The following is a 20,064-nucleotide window of genomic DNA, read 5'->3' as shown; positions in this document are numbered from 1 at the left end:
TTAGTTTTGACATTAAACTTTAGTAAGATTTACTACAAAATGTATCGACATTTTCTTTTTTTAACCCTGAAAGAAAAGAACAAAGATTAAAAACTAAAGATAAGGACCATTTCTTGCTTTATTTTGTGATATTGACGGTGGAACCCAGGGCCTCCTGCCTGCAAGGCAAGCAGTCCGTCACTGAGCAATAGCCCCAATCTCTGTTTTGAATTAAGTTACCTACAGCAGATGCCAAATACTTCAAATCCAAGCAACAGTTAATTCTGTGCAGAGGTTTTTATAGTCAGCCTGGTTTAGTCTCTCCAGAGCAGACCAGCAGGCTTCTCCTCTCAGCCTCTGTGCACAAGATGTCAGCACCTCCTTTCGCTCCCTGCCCCAGCTGTGACACCAGAACATCTCCAGACATTGTCAAATGTACCCTGGGGGGAATCAACCCTGGTTGAGAGCAGTGCTCTAAGCACTTAGAGAGCGGGCTGTAAAACATTGGTGAGGTAGAGATTTACCTTTATACATATCAAACAGTAGAAGTTTATTTGGGGGGTTGGGGGAGAGTTTGTTTTTTCAAGACAGGGTTTCTCTGTATAGCCCTGGCTGTCCTGGAACTCACTCTGTAGACTAGGCTTGCCTCAAACTCAGAAATCCGCCTGCCTCTGCCTCCCAAGTGCTGGGATTACAGGCGTGCGCCGCCGCCGCCGCCGCCACCACCACCACCACCACCACCACCACCCAGCTTTTTTTTTTTTTTAAAGTAATCATTTTGTAGAAGCTTCTTAGAAAACAAAAAACCAAAACAAGGCAACAGGCTTTATCCACCCTACCAAATCAGATGTTCCTGAAACTATCTAAAAGTAAACATTTATTTCAAATCAGCTTATTGGGAGAGCTATCCTGAATCCATGCTTTATTGCAAGCTGTTGGTTTTTTGTTGTTGTTGTTGTTGTTGTTTTAAACAGACTATAAGTTAAGTGGGTTTTGATTTCTTTTTTCAGTCTTTATTCAAATTCAGCATTTATGAAACAGTGATTAGGATGTCCTGGTTCCTCTGCTGAGGATGTTTTGTCTCATTACCATCATCTTTCCCTTGAAAAGCATTAACAGTTCCCATTCCCCTCTATATGCCAGATACAGGAGGTTACAACATTCACGAGTGTCCTGGATTTGCAGTTTCACCCTGTGACTTTACGATCAGGAGACGGACACCTGCCTTCATCTGCCTTTTCCTCTTTTCCTCACACAGCAGCAGCTGCCGAGTCTACAGACAGAAGTCCTCGGCCCACCTCTGCCCCAGCCATCGCTCAGAGTCAGGTCACAGAAGGGCCAGGGGCACCTGTCAAAAAAACACCAAAGGAAGCCGTGAAGGTTGAAGAGAAGAGGGGAGAAGAGCCGTCTGAGCCAGCTGAGCCGGAGCCCACAGAAGCATGGAAGGTATGTCTTAGAGACCGAGGTCAGCTGGCCCACACTCCGGGTTACACATGCTCTCCGAGCAACTGAGTCTTACAGGTTCCCAACCAAGCTGCCAGTTTTTATTGTTTCTAAAAGAAGAATCATTTCTCGTCAAGTTTTCTTGACGAGAAATGTCAAGAAATCTGTATAGTTTTCTAGAATTTGATTTTCAAAGAATAGATTTGCATAAAGCACATTTATAGAGCTATTTAAATCTTTCCCAATTTTTTTTTTTAGGATTTTTTTTTTTTATTTGATGTGTATGAGTGTTTTGCCTGAATTTATGTCTGTGTACCATGTGCATGCCTGGTGCCTGCAGAGGTCAGAAGAGAGCATCAGATCCTCTGCAACTGGAGTTATAGATTGTTGTTAGGCACCATGTAGGGGCTGAGAGTCAAACCCAGGTACTCTGCAAGAACAGTCAGTGCTCTTAACTGCTGAGCCATCTCTCCAGCCCAGATATTTAAACAGCAAACAGCTAGATAAGGGAAGATCTATTTCATGGGGAAAATTATGCTTCCGAGTTGATCATTCTGAGTTTTGAGTATACCCATAGTCACTGTGCTGAGTTGAAAAATCACTAGTTAGCAATCCCCCAGAAATCATAACTGGACTAATCATTTATATATGTTCAAGCTTTTAAATAACATTTACACAGTGCTAGTTCAGGTCTGTTAAACTAGATGCAGGTCTCACTTTTGTGAATGGGTATGAGAGATGGCATTCCTGAGAATGACGCTTTATGTTAAGACCCAGGAGAGTGCCTTCTCACTTGCATACTGATAGTGTATATATGGACCAGGTTGTTCTTTTGGAGCCTGGTCAATATCTGACTCAATGAAGAACAGTGAGCAACTGTTATTTTAGCTGTTAAATATGACATACAGGCTCTCAGTCTTGAGTGACATTTGCCTGGTATCCGTGACATTGGCCTTCAGTGGTTCCGTGTGGTTTTTGTATACTTGCTCAGTTTTAAATTCTGGAATGTATCAACCTGCAGTTTTTTTTTTTTTAAGATTTATTTATTTATTATCTATAAGTACACTGTAGCTGTCTTTAGACACCAGAAGAGGGCGTCAGATCTCATTACAGATGGTTGTGAGTCACTATGTGGTTGCTGGGATTTGAACTGAGGACCTCTGGAAGAGCAGACAGTGCTCTCAACTGCTGAGCCATCTCTCCAGCTCCATAGCTCTCTCTCTTTTTTTTCTTTTTATTTATTCTTATGTCATTACATCCTGACTGCAGTGTCCCCTCTCTCCCCTCCCCCATCCTCTTCCCCCCTTCCCTTTTCCCTCAGACCCACCTCCCACCTCCCCATACCTCCAGGGACATCAACCAAATATGGTACAGCAAGCTACAGTTAGACCAGGCATGTAGTCTCTCGTCAGGGCTGGATTACTGGCCTCTCCGCTCTTCAGCTGAAGTAGCGGCTCTCCATTTCTGCTGCTAGATCACTAAGGACCCAAAAGACGCAATTGTTTAAACAAGAAACTTAAGCTTTATGAACTAATTTAAAGCTAGTATTTGCAGAGTATACATAATTCTATGAAGACATTATATCTGTTTTAAGTTGGGCATGATGGCACATGTCTCTAATTCCAGATCTTGGGAAATGGAGTTAGAGGCCAGCCCAGGCTACATAGTAATACTCTATCTCAAAAACAAACTAATACCTTAAACTGTACCAGAAACTAATACCTTATCTCTATTACTGAAGAAAAGTTAAGCTCAGACAAGTGAATTAGCTTGCTAACTGGGATCTAGAACAGAGACAACCCAATTGTTAATTACTCCTGGTAGTTCAAAAGTGCCCTGGTTAGATGTCCATATGTGTTTGGCAGTATTGCAGAATCTGTTATTATCTTATGTTTTTTTATATTCAACCTAGAGAAAATAGCACTGTGACATTGTTCTCCAGAGCAATGCTGCTTTATGCAAGTTAAAGGAATATGTCAAAAATCACAAGTTGACCCGGTGGGGGTGGCGCATGCCTTTAATCTCAGCACTTGGGAGGCAGAGGCAGGTGGATTCTGAGTTTGAGGCCAGCCTGGTCTACAGAGTGAATTCCAGGACAGCCAGGGCTATGCAGAGAAACCCTGTCTTGAAAAACCAAAAAAAAAAAAAAAAAAAAAAAAAAAAATCATAAGTTGATGAGGTTCTGTAAAAAAATGAGTAATATAATACAACTGTTCAACCCTTTGAAAAGACAAGTCAGTCTCTAAATGAGAAATACTCAATGCTTTGTGCAGTACTCACTGCATAGCATTTCCTTGTCATAATCAGGGTTTTAAGTAATTACTCCAGCCTCTGAATATAAGATGGTTATTTCTAGCTGTATTCTAAAGATACACACAGCATCCTTGGGATAGTATTCTTCTGCTACTACTAAGGATAAATCTTGCCTGTCTGCCAAGCATGTGGGTTCTTAGAGAGGAGATGCAGTGTTGGAAGCTGCAGCTGTGGAAGGTAGTTAGTTGCATGTGTGGGTTACAATTTGCATGTAATTTATTCTGATGTTCTCTTTCAATGAATGAAGAGTAAACTGTCTCCTTAAACATATTGATCAACTAACAGAGTCTTTTGCGTTTACTTATTTAGTGTCTTCTGTGCTTTCTGACATGTGCCTTTTCTATAAAAATTATGTTTGTTTCTATAATGTATATTACACATGTATATATTTGCAAATCTGTTCTTAAATATGAGTTAAAGTACTGTAGGGCTTGGAAGATAAAGTGTTTTCCTGAGTTCAGATCCTCAGAACACTCGGGAGCACTTGTGTCTGTAATCTCACCACACCCCTTACTGGGAAAAGGGGCGGGGGACAGAATCAGGAAAATACACATGCACCTCAGTGGACGAGAGAGACCCTGTCTTAAACAAGGTAGAAGGTGAAGGCTGACACCTGAGATTGTCTTCTGACCTCTACATGAGTGCTGTGATGTTCATGTGTATACACACACACACACACACACACACACAGACACACACTCACACTCACTTCTAAGTTATAAACAAGAACATATAACTTAGTATTAAGTCTAGATTACTGCTTTTGTGAGTTCCTTTTTTATAAACAAGCATTAAAATGCCATGTTATCAATAGGATGATTAACTCAGTTTTCTTTTTGGTCATCTGGCTACCTGTATTACCTCTCCAGCCTTGAAACTGTCGTGATGACCTAGCAGATGATACTGGGAATAGAACCTTCCCTGTTGTGGCCATCATTTTCAGTATATTTCACCCCCAGCTTCATGAAGCAGCTTAACCACCCACAGAAGCCTGCTAACCTGAAATGTTTCACTGTTTTATTTCTTAAATGTAGGTGGACAAAACCCACACCGAGGTCATAGTACCTACCTCAAATGGTGACCAAACACAGGTTTGTGCCAACAGGCCATTTGTTCCTTTCCCCTCCCCACCCCTGTCAGTTTTTAATACACCCTGCTCCTCTTTACCTTAAAAATAAAAGGTTCAAATAAACTTCAATGGACCAATATTTTACCTTTTTATTTTCTTTATTGAATTGTGGCAAAACAGAAGCTTGCAGGAAAAGGTGAAGACCTGATAAGAATGAGGAAGGTTAGCCTATTTTCACTTTCACAGCTAGGCCACCATTTCATCCATGCCCACTACAGTGCATTAAAAAGACAGTGCTACAGCCTTTGATTCTTCTTCATCAGAAATTACTCTAAAGAGAGGCAGTATGTGGGGAAGCATCAAGGAGTATAGATGTGTATTTACACACACACACACACACACACACACAGTTCAGACTTTACAAGTACTTTCCCAGTGTCATCATATCAGTATACCTATTAGCATTTTATACTTATTTATCACAAAAGCCACCATAGCAGGAACTGCATTAACAGTGTGCGTTTAACTGCTGCATACTTATTTCCCAGCCTCAGAGTGGAATGAACCAGTTCTTACTGGATGTACTTGTTCTCTGATTAAATCCAGAACACTGTGGACATTCAGATATTCAGTATTCAGAAGTATAAAACTCTACAGAAGGCTAAGTGTTTTTACAGCATCTCTCCTCTCCACGGTACATGGCATTCAAACCTTTTAGAGTTATATGTTATTTCAAGGTAATATTCAAATAGTTCAATTTTAAATAACAGCGTATTGTGTTAGAAGCAATGAAGGAGCAACACTGTCTTTTTAAATACCATCGTCATGGCTTCCCATCGTTTGTAAACAAGGTCATCCATTCCCTCTGGTAACCATGCTCTCTGTGTCCCGTGCTTCCGTGACCATTTCATGTTGGCGTTTGCTGCATCGCACACATTTAATTGGTTTTTTTTTTGTTTGTTTGTTTGCCAATTTGCAGTTTGTTTCTCCGCAAGAACAACATTTTAATTTTTTTATGCTTCTGTTTTTCTCCCTTTTCGTTTTCACAGAAAAAGAGAGAGAGACTAGATGGTGAAAACATTTATATCAGACATAGCAATTTAATGTTGGAGGTTTGTATGAACTTGAAGCTTATTTCAGTTGGTGGCCTGGACCCTTCCGCATTCTGTGCTGACCCCTTCACTCTGCGCTGCGTTTGGGTTTGCATGCTACTGCATGAGAGACGTTCAGGTCTAAAGTGCTTTTGCATGTTGGTAATCGTGAGGATAAGCAATCACCTCTCCTAACTTTTAGTTTGCATCTCTCATACTATCTAGAGAAATATATGATTGGAGCTGCTTCTCCCATTCACAGTTCTGCTGTTTTAACCCTTTCAGAACATTCAAATAGCATTGCTAAAAATTTCTTGAATTTTTCAAGGGTATAAACTGTAAGTGTCCCAAGAAACAAACAAATTTGCACTGTTTAACAAGTATTTAAAAAAAAAAAAAAAAAAAAAAAAAAAGAGGGAAAGTGATCACAATTCCCATGGGCTTCCGTACTGAAGAGAGGTTGGGAGGGAGCCTAGTGGTTGAGGGGTGGTGACCACAGGCTCAACTGTAGAAGCAAGCTCCTCAGTAGGCCTTTTATTTTTAAAATGAAAACATTGAAGCTAAGAAATTTAAGTAGTTTCTCCAAGGCCACAGAGCTGATAAGTTGGTAAAGCTGGAGTCTGACTGAGGAGTTTTCTGGTTTTTAAGGACCATTTTCTTCCCCAAAAGAGTAATGTGTACGCATCCTAAAGTCCTTTTTCTAATCCATTCAGTAGTGACCAGATTTTTACCTCAGTTCATAGACTTTTCCTAGTCTGGAGCTCCACATTGGGTATGAAATGTAAAACCAAGTTGGAGATTAAAGAAATTCCATGAGAAAAATGAAGGAAATTGGGATTATTCTCTGTGGAAGAAAGTGGGACCAGTGTAATTTGTACATCAGAAAGTCTCCTAAATAGAAGGGGAAGACTATATTATATATATAACAAGGCAGAACCAAAAGAAGTGAGTATAAACTTGCATCAGGGGTGTAGCTTCCCTAGGGAGGGTTGCAGGAAGCTTACAGTGTGGGGCGCTGAGGGGGAGAAAAAGGAAGAGCTTCACTGTAGCTGACAGCGGCACCATAGCTGCAAGCTAGTAGGAAACTTGTGGGAGCTAAACCTTGCTTTGCTGCAGGGGAACTACTCTAAAACAGGCGAGTCTCTAGGAGGCTAACGCTTCTGTAGTCTCCTTGCCTCGGCCTCCTGAATGTGGGCATTGCAGGTGTGAGCTAGCCTGCGGCTGAGACCCGAGAGAAGGGTCATGCGTTAAATATCTCCAATGTGAAAGTTTGAAGAAACTTTAAAAAGTAGCTCTCTGGCCAGGCAGGGTAGCACATCTTTAATCCCCACACCTGGGAGGGTGAAAAGGAAGATCAGGGGTCAAGGTATTCTTAACTCTATATTTTAAGACCAGTCTGGACTACATGAGATCTAGTGTCAAAAAAAAAATTTAAAAAAATTTTCTCGTTAATATATGGCTTGTAAGGATTATTTATTCTTTTTTTGTCAATAGCTATATTTTGAATATCTGCTGTATAAGGCACTTTAATAGAAATATTAAAGATTATGGATGGCCTTCATTAATTGTGTCCTGAATGATAGCACAATGCCAAGTGCTTTACATCTGTTTGTCTCATATAACATAAGCCCTCTAAGGGCAGACTCTTCTATATTTCAAACTTGGAAACTGGATCACTGTCTTAGCCTGTATCTGAGACCTGAGACCTTTTTTGTTTGGAGATTAGGAAGGACAAGACATGTCCAGTGGTCTCCTCTTCTCAGGGTAGCGTCTCCCCACCTCGAGTAGTCCCTGAACCTGCCGTGCCAATCATATATTTATCATTTCTTCCATGAGGTATGCTGTGGCTTCTGAGACTCACAAAATTCCTCTGTCGTCTGTGTGTTCTTCTGTGGCATTTTACTGAGAGCCCTGAGAGGGGATTTTTGATTAAGTGTGTGTTTGAAATTTAAAACTACTAACTGCCTTTCGAGAACATTTTATATCTAATGAAGTGTTCAGTTTTATTGCTGCTAAAATCCTAGGATGATAGGCCTTAAAAATTATCTAACCTGATCATAACCTGGCATAATTTGACCATCATTCCTTAGTAATTATAAAAAGTGACCCCAAGGAAGTTCTCTCAAGTTCTCTGTCACTCTGGAGGGTTTTTTTTTTTTTTAAAGCACCCTCCTACCTTCCCTTACCACACCCCCATAATGCTTTGTGCTGGCACAAATAAGGTCGAGTTCATTTTTAGATCTACCGCCTCCTCCTCCATCTCCAGAGAGAACCTGTAACAAATGTCTGTGACAAATTCTATCTGGCACAGGTCCCTTTGAGATCTTAATTTTATTCTATGCCCCCACGGGTTTCCAATAAAACAGCTAAGAAGGATGGAGAAAGCTCCCTCAGAAGCTACCTGTTTTATTGAAAAATATATTTTCTCAGGTTCCAAACCAATCAAAAGCTAGGCAAGAAGAGTCACAAATCAGCAGGTGCAGCTCAGGCAGGGTTTATCTCAGTATCTCATGGTCAGTTTTGTTTTGCCTTGCTTGCACTTTTAATCATCCCAAATGTGTTAGGTTGTTCTTGGCCCAAACAGATTTAACACCAAGTGGGAACCTGGGTCACAGACTCGCATACCTGACAGGTCTCAGCTGCTCAGCCCAAGACCAAGTCTTGAGCTGGTACATGTGTCTCTTCCTTGCTGTCAGCTGCAGCGCAGGCGTTTCCCCAGAGACGCTCACATTCCTAGGATGGGCTCACACTTCTTCTTAGGGAGAGGTGCTTGTTAATGGAAAGCTGCAGTCACCTTTTGGGCTTAGTTTCTCTTTGCTCTCAAAGCAAATGCACATAGGTCTCGTGCAAGGAGAGAGAGAGAAAGAGAGAGAGAGAAGTTAGTTCATGAGTTTCTGAAGGAGCGGGCCCCAGATGTGAGTCCCTGGGTTTTGTATTGTTTTCTCCTAGATAGCAATTTGGAGAAAGTTTTATTTAATTAAGGTCTTTCTTGCCTTCAGGGAAGAAAAAAAAAAAACATTTGATAAAAAAAATCCATATTGTTTTGTTTTTATTTTTGTTTTCCAAATCGAAATTATTTCCCACAGTGCTAAAAATAGACAAATCCCAAAGTTCACACAGCCTGCTAGAGATCTATGCAGCATCATGCTTTTCTTAGATACTATTGCTGCCTCAATGGGAAGTAAATGCAAGATTGTATTAGAGCTACAGGCTCCAACTTTGTGACCCTCAACCCTTTTATGTGTATGTATACGTGTATTGTTAGACAAAGAGCACTTGAGTCTTTGAAGTTAAATTTTTCAAACTCTTTTTCTTCTGATGCCCCTTGTAAAATTACCCATCTCTTTAACAACAACAACAACAATCTGTATATGTCTTAGCCTATACTTTATTAGCCTTAGGGTTTTTTTGTTTTTGTTTTCTTTTTGATGGTCTCTCCCTAGAGTGTTACCTTGAAGAACCTTTCATGTATTAGGCAACCTCCAGTTGCCTAATATTCAAACTGCTGGAACAATTGGATTGTTTTAAATTATCAAGGAGAGATAGGAGACTCTATTGACTGACACTGGAAGTCCTTTGTGTGTGGTGCTGGCCATTAAAGCCAGGGCCCTGTGCTTGATAACAAACACTGCCACTGAGCCACTCCCCCACTATAGGTCCCAGGAAGGCTCTACTTTGCATTGTATTAAGAGAACCACAGGGTTTACCCACTAGGGAAAACACTGAAAACGGGGGGGGGGGGGGGGGGGGGGGGAGTGGGGAGGGTGATAGGTTAGTTGTAAAAGTGTGAGGACCTGAGTTTAATCCCCGAAGCCCATGTAAAAGTGCTAGGTGTGGTCGTGCACACTTGTGATCCCAGAGCTGGGACAATGAGCCCAGAACATCCCTGTGCCTTGGTGGCTAGCCAGCCTAGCCCTCTGTCAGCTCCAGGTCAACAGGAGACGCTGCTTCCAAAGAGGTGGACCGTGTCCTCAGAGCAATACTAGGGGCTGGAGTCTGAAAATAAGAATTTTAGTAATAAATTCTTGAATCAAAACAGGGCTTAATAATAGAGAAGCAAAAGTATTACAGTGAGGGAAGGATTCTCAGTGTTGCAGCTCACCAAGGACAGCAGCTAGTGGGAGCTGAGGCCATGCACCATGTTCCTCATTCGGCAGTTTCCCTATGGCTATCTCCATCCTGCCTGAGCTGAGCCTAAATCAGCTCTCCTCAAGCTGAGGCTAATGGAACGGTGGGGCTGCCTTCTCGGATGAGGAGGTGGAGATCTGGTTCGCATCCTTGGTGGAAGAGGAGACACAGTTAAGGAGCAAGCACTTCACAGGCACTTCACTGCAGGAGCTATGGGGCTGTGACGCTTCACTGCTTCCAAGTACAGCACTTTGTTAAAAAAAAAAAGGCAAAGAAATAATAATATTGTATACTTACAATCTAAATGCAAAATACGGGCCAGTAACACCTGTCCTGAGTGTGGTGTTTTCTACCAGTGCCCACTCTCTGATGGGTTGCCCTAGGTGTGTTTTTTTGTCCCAAGTATTTATTGTTTTGTGTCTTTATCCTTTCAACTGTAGGATTTAGACAAGAGTCAAGAAGAGATCAAAAAACATCATGCCAGCATCAGTGAACTGAAAAAGAACTTTATGGAATCAGTACCCGAGCCACGGCCCAGCGAGTGGGACAAGCGCTTGTCCACACACTCACCCTTCCGGACTCTTAACATCAATGGGCAGGTCCCTACTGGAGATGGAGTGAGTACTGTGTCCACGTGACCGTTGAGTCTGAGTGCAATAAGTATGTTAATTATGTATGTTAATAGTCTGGATCTGAAAGTTGAGAGCTGAAATTTGGCTTTGATACCTTAACAGTTTGTTGCTATAAGATGCTCCTGACTATTTAGGTAGCTCAGTTCAGTTGTACGAGTCCTTTAGAATTACTAGTGGGCAGCTAGGCTCAGGAAAGTGCTCAGAGCTCCCTGCTTCTGGCTGGTTTGTGTTTATAAACTGGCTTCAGCCAGTAAAGCCTTGTTTATATTCAAACACTGCCTTTCAGGACCAGAGAGTTTGCTAAACTTAGTGAGGTCACGGTCGGAAGGGAGTACATCTTTTTAAAACTTTATTTGAATATTTGTACAACTTAGAAATGTCTGGAATGATGGCTCACAGTTATATAAGAAACAAAAGAGGCCCTGAAGCCAGAGAATGTAGAACGTTCAATTTCAGAAAAACAACTGATGACTGATCTTGCATAACATCAGACCTTCAACCAGCTGTTTTATGAGACAGTTACAATCAGAAGAGGCCAGAGACACCTTTTAGGGGTTGTTCTATATTATTGTTACCATTTCCTACTTTAGAAATACTACTACAGAATAAATAAATCTGTTTAAAGGTACTATCTTGTCGAATTTACATCTAAAATGTCTTTATCTTTAGCCAGTGTGCCATCTGTATCAACAGTCACTGTGACTTAGTGACTGATGTAATATGTGCTCACTTTGGCCCCCAAACAATAGCAGCTCTAACTGAGAAAGGCAAAGCAATGTCTCCAATAACATCCTGAGGTAACCAGGCACACACCTGCAGTTTCAATCCTTGTGGGGCTGAGGCAGAAGGATCATCTGAGTATAGGATTTTGAGGCTGGGCTGTATATAGACTCTTTCTCAAAACAAAACAAAAATTGGGTTTAAATTTTGTTTTAGGATTCTTGGTAATCTAGTCAGATATATCATTTATTACTTAATTTCTAGAACTGCAGACAGGGATAAAAAAGTCTTCCAAGAATACCTTTTGTGGTTTTCAAATTTGGATTAAAATTAGCTAACAGTTTCACAAGTGAGGCTACCTCTGTAACAGGCAGCTGAATAGCTACCAGAGTGGTTGGATAGATCAGTTGTTGCCCTGCATTGTCCCCTCAGACCCCATTCCCAGACATACATGTGCATTAGTTTTGTGTTCTAAGTCTATAGTATGTATTTAGAACTGGTAAAATAACCCTTCTTTCTGGGTGAGACTATCACTCTGAAAGTCAGATAATTCATTTTGATATATACTTAGAAATAAGACTCAAAAAGGTCCAAGGATAGTTGTGGTTTGAATTGACTGAGAAGACCTAGCCAACCAAAGCCTAATAAATGCTCTGAACACGCTGTTTGCCTTGTTGGACCTGTTTATAGACTAGAGGATCTTAAACATCCTTGCTTACCTGGTGTTCTTCATGTGAATGGCTGTGGCTATCTCATCTTTTAACACACACACACACACAAACTATAACTACATTTTTTTCTTGAAGTTTTGATTTGAACTCTGAGGGTAACTTGAAAAACTAACTTGATGCTTTCTTGGATGGCATTGGTAAATTTGTATTGGTCTCCATTTTCAGAAAATAGTTTTATGTCTTTGATTAGAAACCCTGTAGAAATCATCCAAGGGCTGGTTTGTGAATGGCAGTACCATTCTTTGAACGTAAAAGATTCTTTGAACGTGAAAGAAATGAATTCTTATAAACTCGAATTGATCCATGAGAGATGCAGGGACACACACACACTCACACTCCCTCTGAATGAATGAAGGAATAAATAACTGTACTGTCTTATTAATCATTTGTGCCTGGACAGCTCCGCTTCCTGGCATATCTTGTTATGGTTAGGCTAACGTGTCTGCTCTCTGGGGATACCTCTCCTACATTTGGCAGCTTTGTCGTTGCGTTGCAAAGCCACTGAACTTATATAATTTGTGTATGACCAGGTGAAGAAAACTTCTATCCTCCCCTCGGAAAGAAAGGTTGGTGGGCCAGAGGTAACGCGGCTGCTGTGACTGTGCTGCTCACGCAGAACTTGCTCTTGTCATGTCACTAACCAGAGCACCCCCAGACTCAACCACAGCGGCTGAATCATGTTTTTCTTTTGGCTACACCAGTAAATCTGCACCCACAGCCTTTGCCTCACACACCACATCTCCACTGCTGCAGCATCTGCAGTCCTCAGTTTGCTTATTTCAGCGCATGGCTGGTTGAAAAAACTGCATGAAGTTGTTTATATGTACTCAGAGAGAAAATGAAGTTAATTATACCCTATTCTTTTTATGTTGTCTTTCTTCTCCCACCTTATTTTCATTTAAAAATCATTATAATTTTGCATCCTGTGTCTTTCCTTTTATTCTTTTTGCTGACCAGTCCCCTAGCTACTTTATCCCTGATACATATTACTTAGGGGTGTGCAAAGAACCAGTATTCAGCTTCCAAACTGACCAGAGAAGGCTAGCTCAGCTTAAAGAACTCAGAGCCAAGTTTTTCCTCTCATAGATACTATCTGCCTTGACCATGGATAGCAGGATACAGAGATGCAGGAGAGAAAAACTCCAAGTTGACCAATTGTGGAGCAGAGGGAAACTTCCCTTAAAAGTTATCAAACGTATATGCTAAGTATATAAACCTTCAGGATGACCATAAGCATTTCAGTCAGGGTTCCCAGGCCATGCAATCACTGAGGTCTTGTGGGACTATATTTGCCTTTCTTGTTCTTCTCTGTGGCTGCCCCCACTCCAGGGTAGATCCTGGAGACATGTTATATAATTTATAATTTTGTTCTTATCTTGCAGCCTTTACTTCTATTCCACTGAGCAAAATTGAATTCTCATACTGAGCTATGGCAGCCAGAGTCTTTTTTTGAAGAGATATGAAAATTGATCTTTCTATTCTACCATTCTATTTGTTAGTAAGAGTAACTTCATTCATGACAAGCAGAATGCTTTGTCATTGACACTGTCTGATGCATTGATGATTGGCGGCATCAAAGCAATTAAAAATGACCTGGAATCCATATGTGGAAAAACATTCATGCACGAATAGCCTCAGTAAGTGACAGAGAGAGGGGAAGCCAGTGACTGCTTAAACTTCCAAGTGTTCCAACACTGATTTATTAAATTTTAATTTAGTCACATAGTTAACCCTGCAGGGTAAATTGCCAAAGTAGAGAGGAGCTAGAACCTCAAGAGTATCCAGATCTTCCCACGCCTTTGCACATCCCCAAGTATCACTCTTAAGCATTTTCCATCTGTCGGTTTGTTCATCTCTCTGTCTTTCTTGATCTTCTACTGTGAAAGCAGACACAGGACCGTGCTCTGTTAGTACAGGGTGAAGAGAACAGTAAAAGGCCAGAGAGACCCACTGAGAGAACCTTGCCCCAGCGAGAAAATGAAGAGATTGCTCCCAAGGTTTCTATTCCAATCCCCGAGGAACACAAGGCTCTCAAAAAGTGCCACCTCTACTCTAGTGCTTTTCCGTCGCCTCGTATTCCTTTCATGATGTCTTTTCTCCTGGTCCTTGCCCTGGCTGTTTGGTGGTTGATCTTTCTGTGATTGGAAAACAGGGTGCTCTTCTGACATGTCAAGACTAAAACCACTGAACTCTGTCTCTGGCTTCGAATGTCTGATTGCTTACATCATGCCTCGGATCTTGAGCGTTCACTGTCATAGGGACCTCTGGAGGTTCCTTTTCCTGTCAATAATAAAATGTGAATCTCTGCAGGGTATACATTGTGAGGAAAAAGGAGTAGCAATGGATTGGCCCGCCAGTGCTCCTACCCCAAAGTTAACTTGTTTAGGCACATCAGATGGAGGTGCATGGCAGATGGCGCTCGCCCCAGACCTACCCTGCATGCTTTTACTGCTGACATGCTGTGTCCCCCTCTCAGTGTCTCACACAGACTGGGACACTCTGAAAAAATTTATGGGCTATTTTCCCAGTCTTCTATAGCCATTTTTGTGGCATGGACTCTGTAGTTTAAGATCAAATTCTACTTCCCAACCTTTGAAAAGCCTTAAAATGAAAGTTTTAATCCAAAAAAAAATCCATAACCACTCCTTTTCTTAGAGTGTCTAATCAGTACATACAAATGCCTTTTCTGGAAGGGGCTTTGACACCTGTGGCCTTTTTCTGACTGTTTATGAGCTGTACAGAATAGGTAACTTTGTACTGCCTGGTGTGCAGAAGAATCCTGCAGAGGTTAAATGCTGTCTTTTCATGTATAGAGAGCTGATTTAGTTCTAGGGAAATGGTGCTGGTGTCCCTTGGCCTATAGCCAGGGCAGAAAATTTCAGACTACCTACCTTTAAAAGTCCTGGAATACAGATTAACTCGAGATCTGTATGTAAACACACTTTTCTCTAAAATATTGTTATTTCCTTATGACATTAGTAATTATTGCTAGAAACAATGTTTAACTGTTATAATAAGCTTAAATGATACTTTGTTTCCTTGTACTTCAGATCTATTTTCCCACTTGTGTTAAAATCAATTGTTTCTAATCAGTAGCCTTGGATCTAGGCTTTCCTGTGCAGTGTGTCCAGTTTGCATGTTGATTATGAGGTTTCCCTGATGTAGAGGTGAGCACGCCCTCCTCTACACTGCTTCGATGCTAAATTGGTGGTTTCTCACCTTACTATATTAACCTTGCATGATGTCGCTTGCTTTCTGTGGCATTTGAACGCATCAATCTGGATGAGTTGTTAACTTCTCAAATACTATTTTGGACTCTGAGTTAGAGTCATCACGTTGAGACTATTATCTTTTATATTATTTCTTAGTGCTTTTTGTCAACAAAATTTCTAAAGAAGGTTTTTGCCTTTGAAAAGATGGAGGGGGAGGGAGAGAGAGTAAAACAGTAAAACCAAGAATTTGTTGTTGTTTCTCAGTGCTCAGCGATATTGATCTGTTGTTTTGACAGATAGGATTGTCTGATATTTACTGAAAGCTGCTATGTTATACTTTGTCATTATTGGACTTAGGGAGAAAAAAACTGGAAAAAGAAGCAAGGCCCAGGTTAGATTTAAAAAAAAAAAATCTAGATATATGGTCTGTGTTACAAGTTATGTCTATTTATAGCAAACATTTTGTAAATAAGCATATTTATTGATTCACTCATAAGAAAAGGGATTGTGAAGCCCTCTGAAGTGCTGCAGAACTGCTTTGCAAGGAAAAACATGATAACCATAAGGATGCCTCTTTATCTGTGAAACAGATGTAAGATTTCCTTAATGAAGTAACAACTGAAAATAATATTCTTTATGTTATTATAAGTTTTTTTTAGGAATTAAAAATTAAGCTTAAAATTTTATCAGTACTTTTGTAACTCTCAAATTATATTTCCTACAGTTCCAGTTTTCATCATTGTACACAGCTTTTTATTAATTATTGTAAACATCACCCTGAATTTTGTTTCCTTTTATAGTGGAGTTATTTCAAATCCATTAAAAGTTTAGTGTGAGCCAATGGTACTGTTCAGTGTTCTGAAGCTTAGCAGAATCTTCAGAGATCTTTGCTAACAAAGAAGCCACTTCTTAATCAAGCTGCAGATAGGTGGACACCAAGTCCTTACATTGAACAGAGCTGATAAGCACGGGCTCAAAAGATGTATGTCGTAGTTACCCGGGAGACAAACAGCAGCTGTTCCAGCCCCTTATGAGCTCTAGTTGGTGCTGCCAATACAGGAAGCTGCAGACAGCATCTCCTTCTCGTCCAGCCTCCCTCCATTCTCAGTGTTATGGGCATTCCAGTACTGGGGACCACTTTACCCTGGGCCAGCTTCTTGATGGCAGGTCCAGAAGTAATTTGGACTCAGGATATTGATCTTTGTCGAGGTTGGGATGTTGCCTTGTTTTCCTGTCAATCATTTCCAGAGTGAGTTGAGGAGGTCTTAACTGTCTGGTGCCCATCTTTCCACCTGGTTCCTTACAGACAAACCTGCCTCATGAGAGCAACTCTGCACCATGTTTCAGGAAGAGAGGATGTTCAGTCCTTAGTCCCTGAGGAGCTAGGAAGATAGAATTTTTAAAAAGCAAACACATGTGAACCTCTTGAGATTCTTCTTGTACTAACAAACAGCCATGTTTTATTTCTGTCTGATCCTAGCTGATATTTGACAAAGCACTTAAAACTAGTCAAGTTAAAAAATGCATTTCCAAATTTATCCAGGTCTTAATAAATTCAGATGGTGTTCTCTGAGCAGCGCACACTTGGGAACAAGCCCAGTTTCTATATTTTACCTGTGTTTCAGCTGTTTGCTTATTGCTAGCATTTGTAGTATGAAGTAGATTCCATTTGCAAGTTTTACAACTTTGTTTACATGGTTAGTAAAAACTTTGTGGAGGAAACTGACTGTTGATCAGAAGTAGACTAGAGTCACCTCTGGAGCTGTCCTGCTGTTCTTGGAGAACCCAGGGGCTTCTAAGTCACTTCTGTGGCGGTTTCTGTGATAAACCCACTCTATATCACTGACACTCGGTTACTTTGAGGGGTTATCACCAGTAAGAACGTGTGCTTACACCTCACCCAGTGGTCCTTTGCTTAGAAAACAGAAAAACAAGAGGAGCTTCTGTCTCACTGCTCCTCCCTTGAGGAGCTCTGCAGCGCATCCCTCCTCCCCCTTTATCCTTCATGTTGTAAATGTCACAGTTCTCCCCACATGGAATCTCCCCTTTCTCATCACACTGGACTCCTCACTCCCTGCTCTTTCTGACCTTGACACCAGAACCCAAGACAAGTCCTTCTATTCTGTTGTCTGCTCTGTGGGATTCCTGCAGCTGCATCCTCTATACTTCTATACTAGTAAATATCAGTGAGCTGCTCTCCTGGGCGCTGCTGTCACCTCTCACACCTCAGGATCCCCTTGTACCAGAGCAGATAGAACTGGCTGGGAAGAGGCAGCTGGATGGTTAGGAAGGTCTGCTCTTGTGGTTAGGGAGCCTCTGGAGTTAGGTCAGGCCAGGACAGCAGTGGCTATGGCCCTCAGGGTTAAATTTAGGGGATTTTATTTGGTAAATAAAATTCCCGTTACCATTGCTCATTATTTCCACAGGTCAGAAATACAGGCTAAAAACGAAATAACTTTAATAACAGTTCATATATATGAATAGACGGCAGCTTGTTGAAATGGTTTTCCTCATTTTTTGTGACTGGGTGGTTATAGTGTCCTTCCTGTTACCATGGTTACAATCCTCATTGGGGTAATTAATAGATAAGACTAAAAGGGGAAAAACAAAATCCCAGCTATCTTTTCTGGTCCCTAAATCAACAAAAGCAGCTAGCTTCTTGCTTCATTCCCTGCTGTCTTAAAGAAAGGGGTTATAGCTCAGTTATCGAGTATGTGTTTAATATTCATGAGGCCCTAGTTTGATCCCCAGCATAATGAAGAGCCAAAAGGAGAAGTGGGTGGTGGAAGGAGGTGGAAGGTAGGAAGAGGTGAGAGGGAAAGGAGAGAGGGGTGAACAGGAAAACATGCTTACTTCCTGCACTCTGCAAGGATGCAGAAAGATAGCACTTCTGATGCTAGGGTCTGACAAGATCTAAGTCCTCTTGCCTCTGACATTCGATTCTTGGTACATCATTTAGAGATTTAGAAGCTGGCATTGCCACTTGTGCTTGAATACCTCCCAAGATAGATGATGGTGTTGATTGGACAACTGATAACTGGATAACTCACTCGTCCATTAAGTTGGGGAGCTTCTCCATAGCTTTGCATATCTATCTTGAATGCAGGGATTGTAAAGAGTTTGTTTGAGTTGGGTGTGGTTGTGCAGAATTGGTAATGCTGACTTTTACAGGAGAGCCATTGAAGCCAGACTAGATTACACTCTGAAGACCACGTTTCAAAAAAGAAAGAACTAAATCTCTGACCTCTTCATGAGCAGCTCTCTTGTGGGGTTAATCTTAGTTCTTAGCCTTTGAGAATTGCTGTCTGTATCAATGGCAAGCGAGCCTTTGGTTTGCTCTTTGTTTGCCGCCTGCCACCTGTGGATCCCAGGTACCACCTTGCCTTGTATATAACAAATAATCACTGTGTGAACTAAATTACTAATAACAGATGGTAATGGATAACCTCTAACTTTTACATGGACTCTCTTGTACTGAGATAAATTTGATCCCCATCTGCCTAATCCCTATGTGCAGGCGGCCAAGAAAGCCCGTGCAGGGAAATGTATGCAGTTAATGGTCTTCAGTCCCTGCCTTACTGAGGACCTCAGGTGGGATGCCACTATAGTAAATGCTGGTCTCTCTTGTTAACATCTTGTGATTTGGTTTGGTTTTCCTTTACCATAGCTATTGATCAACTGTTTTCACTCCAGAATATATTATCGATACTGGTGTAAGTGTTCATATGTGTAAGTTCATCTTGAAGTATGATGTCATTAATGGAATGTCCGTTTATCTAAAACGCACTGCTGACATCAATCTGATAACGGTTTGTTTTACATGCCATAAAAACAGAACCTATCACGCTTTCAAGAGTTTTGTGCCTCAGGTGGGTGAGTGGCTGGCACAGCTTCTCTGAGGAGTGACACAGTAAGATGTCAGGCTTCTCACAACTGCTCAGCTCTGCCACAGCAAGCGACAAGATGGGTGGGGCTCGGGGTGGCCGCAACTCATTACTAGACACAACATTTGATTTTTGTACAATTCTTATGCCACTACATATTTTTCCCTACCCATTTAAAAACCATCTATTCTTAGCTCATGGCCATATAAAAACAAAGATAGACTGGAATTTGGCCTGTGGGGACTAGTTCTCAGCTTTCCCTCATAGAGTAGAAAGCTGATTGGTTACTCCCCACCCCCACCCTGGCTTTGGTACTATTTTGTTTATGGAAATTGGAAAACAGCATCAGGTGGATCTTCACTGGAACATGAGATCCCATGACTGACACATGGTCTTTATGCGCCTTCTGTGCGTTGACTGTGGTCTTAATAGAACTTGCTGACTGCTATCTACCCACTTTGTTTTGTTTGGATTTAAAAGATCTGTCTCCATTTTCTCATACAGAATAAAGCAATAGTAATTCCTAAATACCTTCTCTTTAACCAGATTCTAAAATTATGTAATAAGCATTTTTTTTTGTTTTGTTTTTTGTTTTTTAAATGAGGCTGGAGAGATGGCTTAGCACTTAAAAGTGCTTGCTGTCCTTCAGAGGACTGGAGTTCAATTCCCAGCTCAATTGTGTGCTCATGCTGAGTGGCTCTTACCTGCCTATAACTCCAGCTCTAGGAGGGATGCGGTGCCTCAGCCTCTGCAAGCACCAGCTCTCAGGTGCATATGCCACTCCCACACACACATGTGCATAATTAAAAATAACCCCTTTCTAAGGGAAGTGATTTTCCATTGAGCACTTAGTGCATGTCTG

General features: G+C 41.3%; 1 protein-coding gene across 19 annotated transcripts in view; it reads left to right on the top strand.

Annotated features, from left to right (window-relative positions):
* Epb41 (erythrocyte membrane protein band 4.1) overlaps positions 1–20,064 on the top strand; it is a 151,004-nt gene that overhangs the window by 108,577 nt on the left and 22,363 nt on the right. For 7 of the 19 annotated variants that reach the window (XM_052177554.1, XM_052177548.1, XM_052177553.1 and 4 more), the window contains exons 12-15: positions 1,238–1,425; positions 4,770–4,826; positions 5,854–5,916; positions 10,464–10,640. In XM_052177554.1, the coding sequence (XP_052033514.1) occupies positions 1,238–1,425; positions 4,770–4,826; positions 5,854–5,916; positions 10,464–10,640 (485 nt within the window). Of the gene's footprint in view, positions 1–1,237; positions 1,426–4,769; positions 4,827–5,853; positions 5,917–10,463; positions 10,641–12,636; positions 12,688–20,064 lie in introns of all 19 variants that reach the window. The other 12 variants (XM_052177551.1, XM_052177564.1, XM_052177562.1 and 9 more) reach the window with 8 other exon arrangements.

Source organism: Apodemus sylvaticus, chromosome 3, assembly GCF_947179515.1.
Source record: "Apodemus sylvaticus chromosome 3, mApoSyl1.1, whole genome shotgun sequence".
Lineage (NCBI taxonomy): Eukaryota > Metazoa > Chordata > Mammalia > Rodentia > Muridae > Apodemus > Apodemus sylvaticus.
This window is presented reverse-complemented; position numbering and strand designations above follow the sequence as displayed.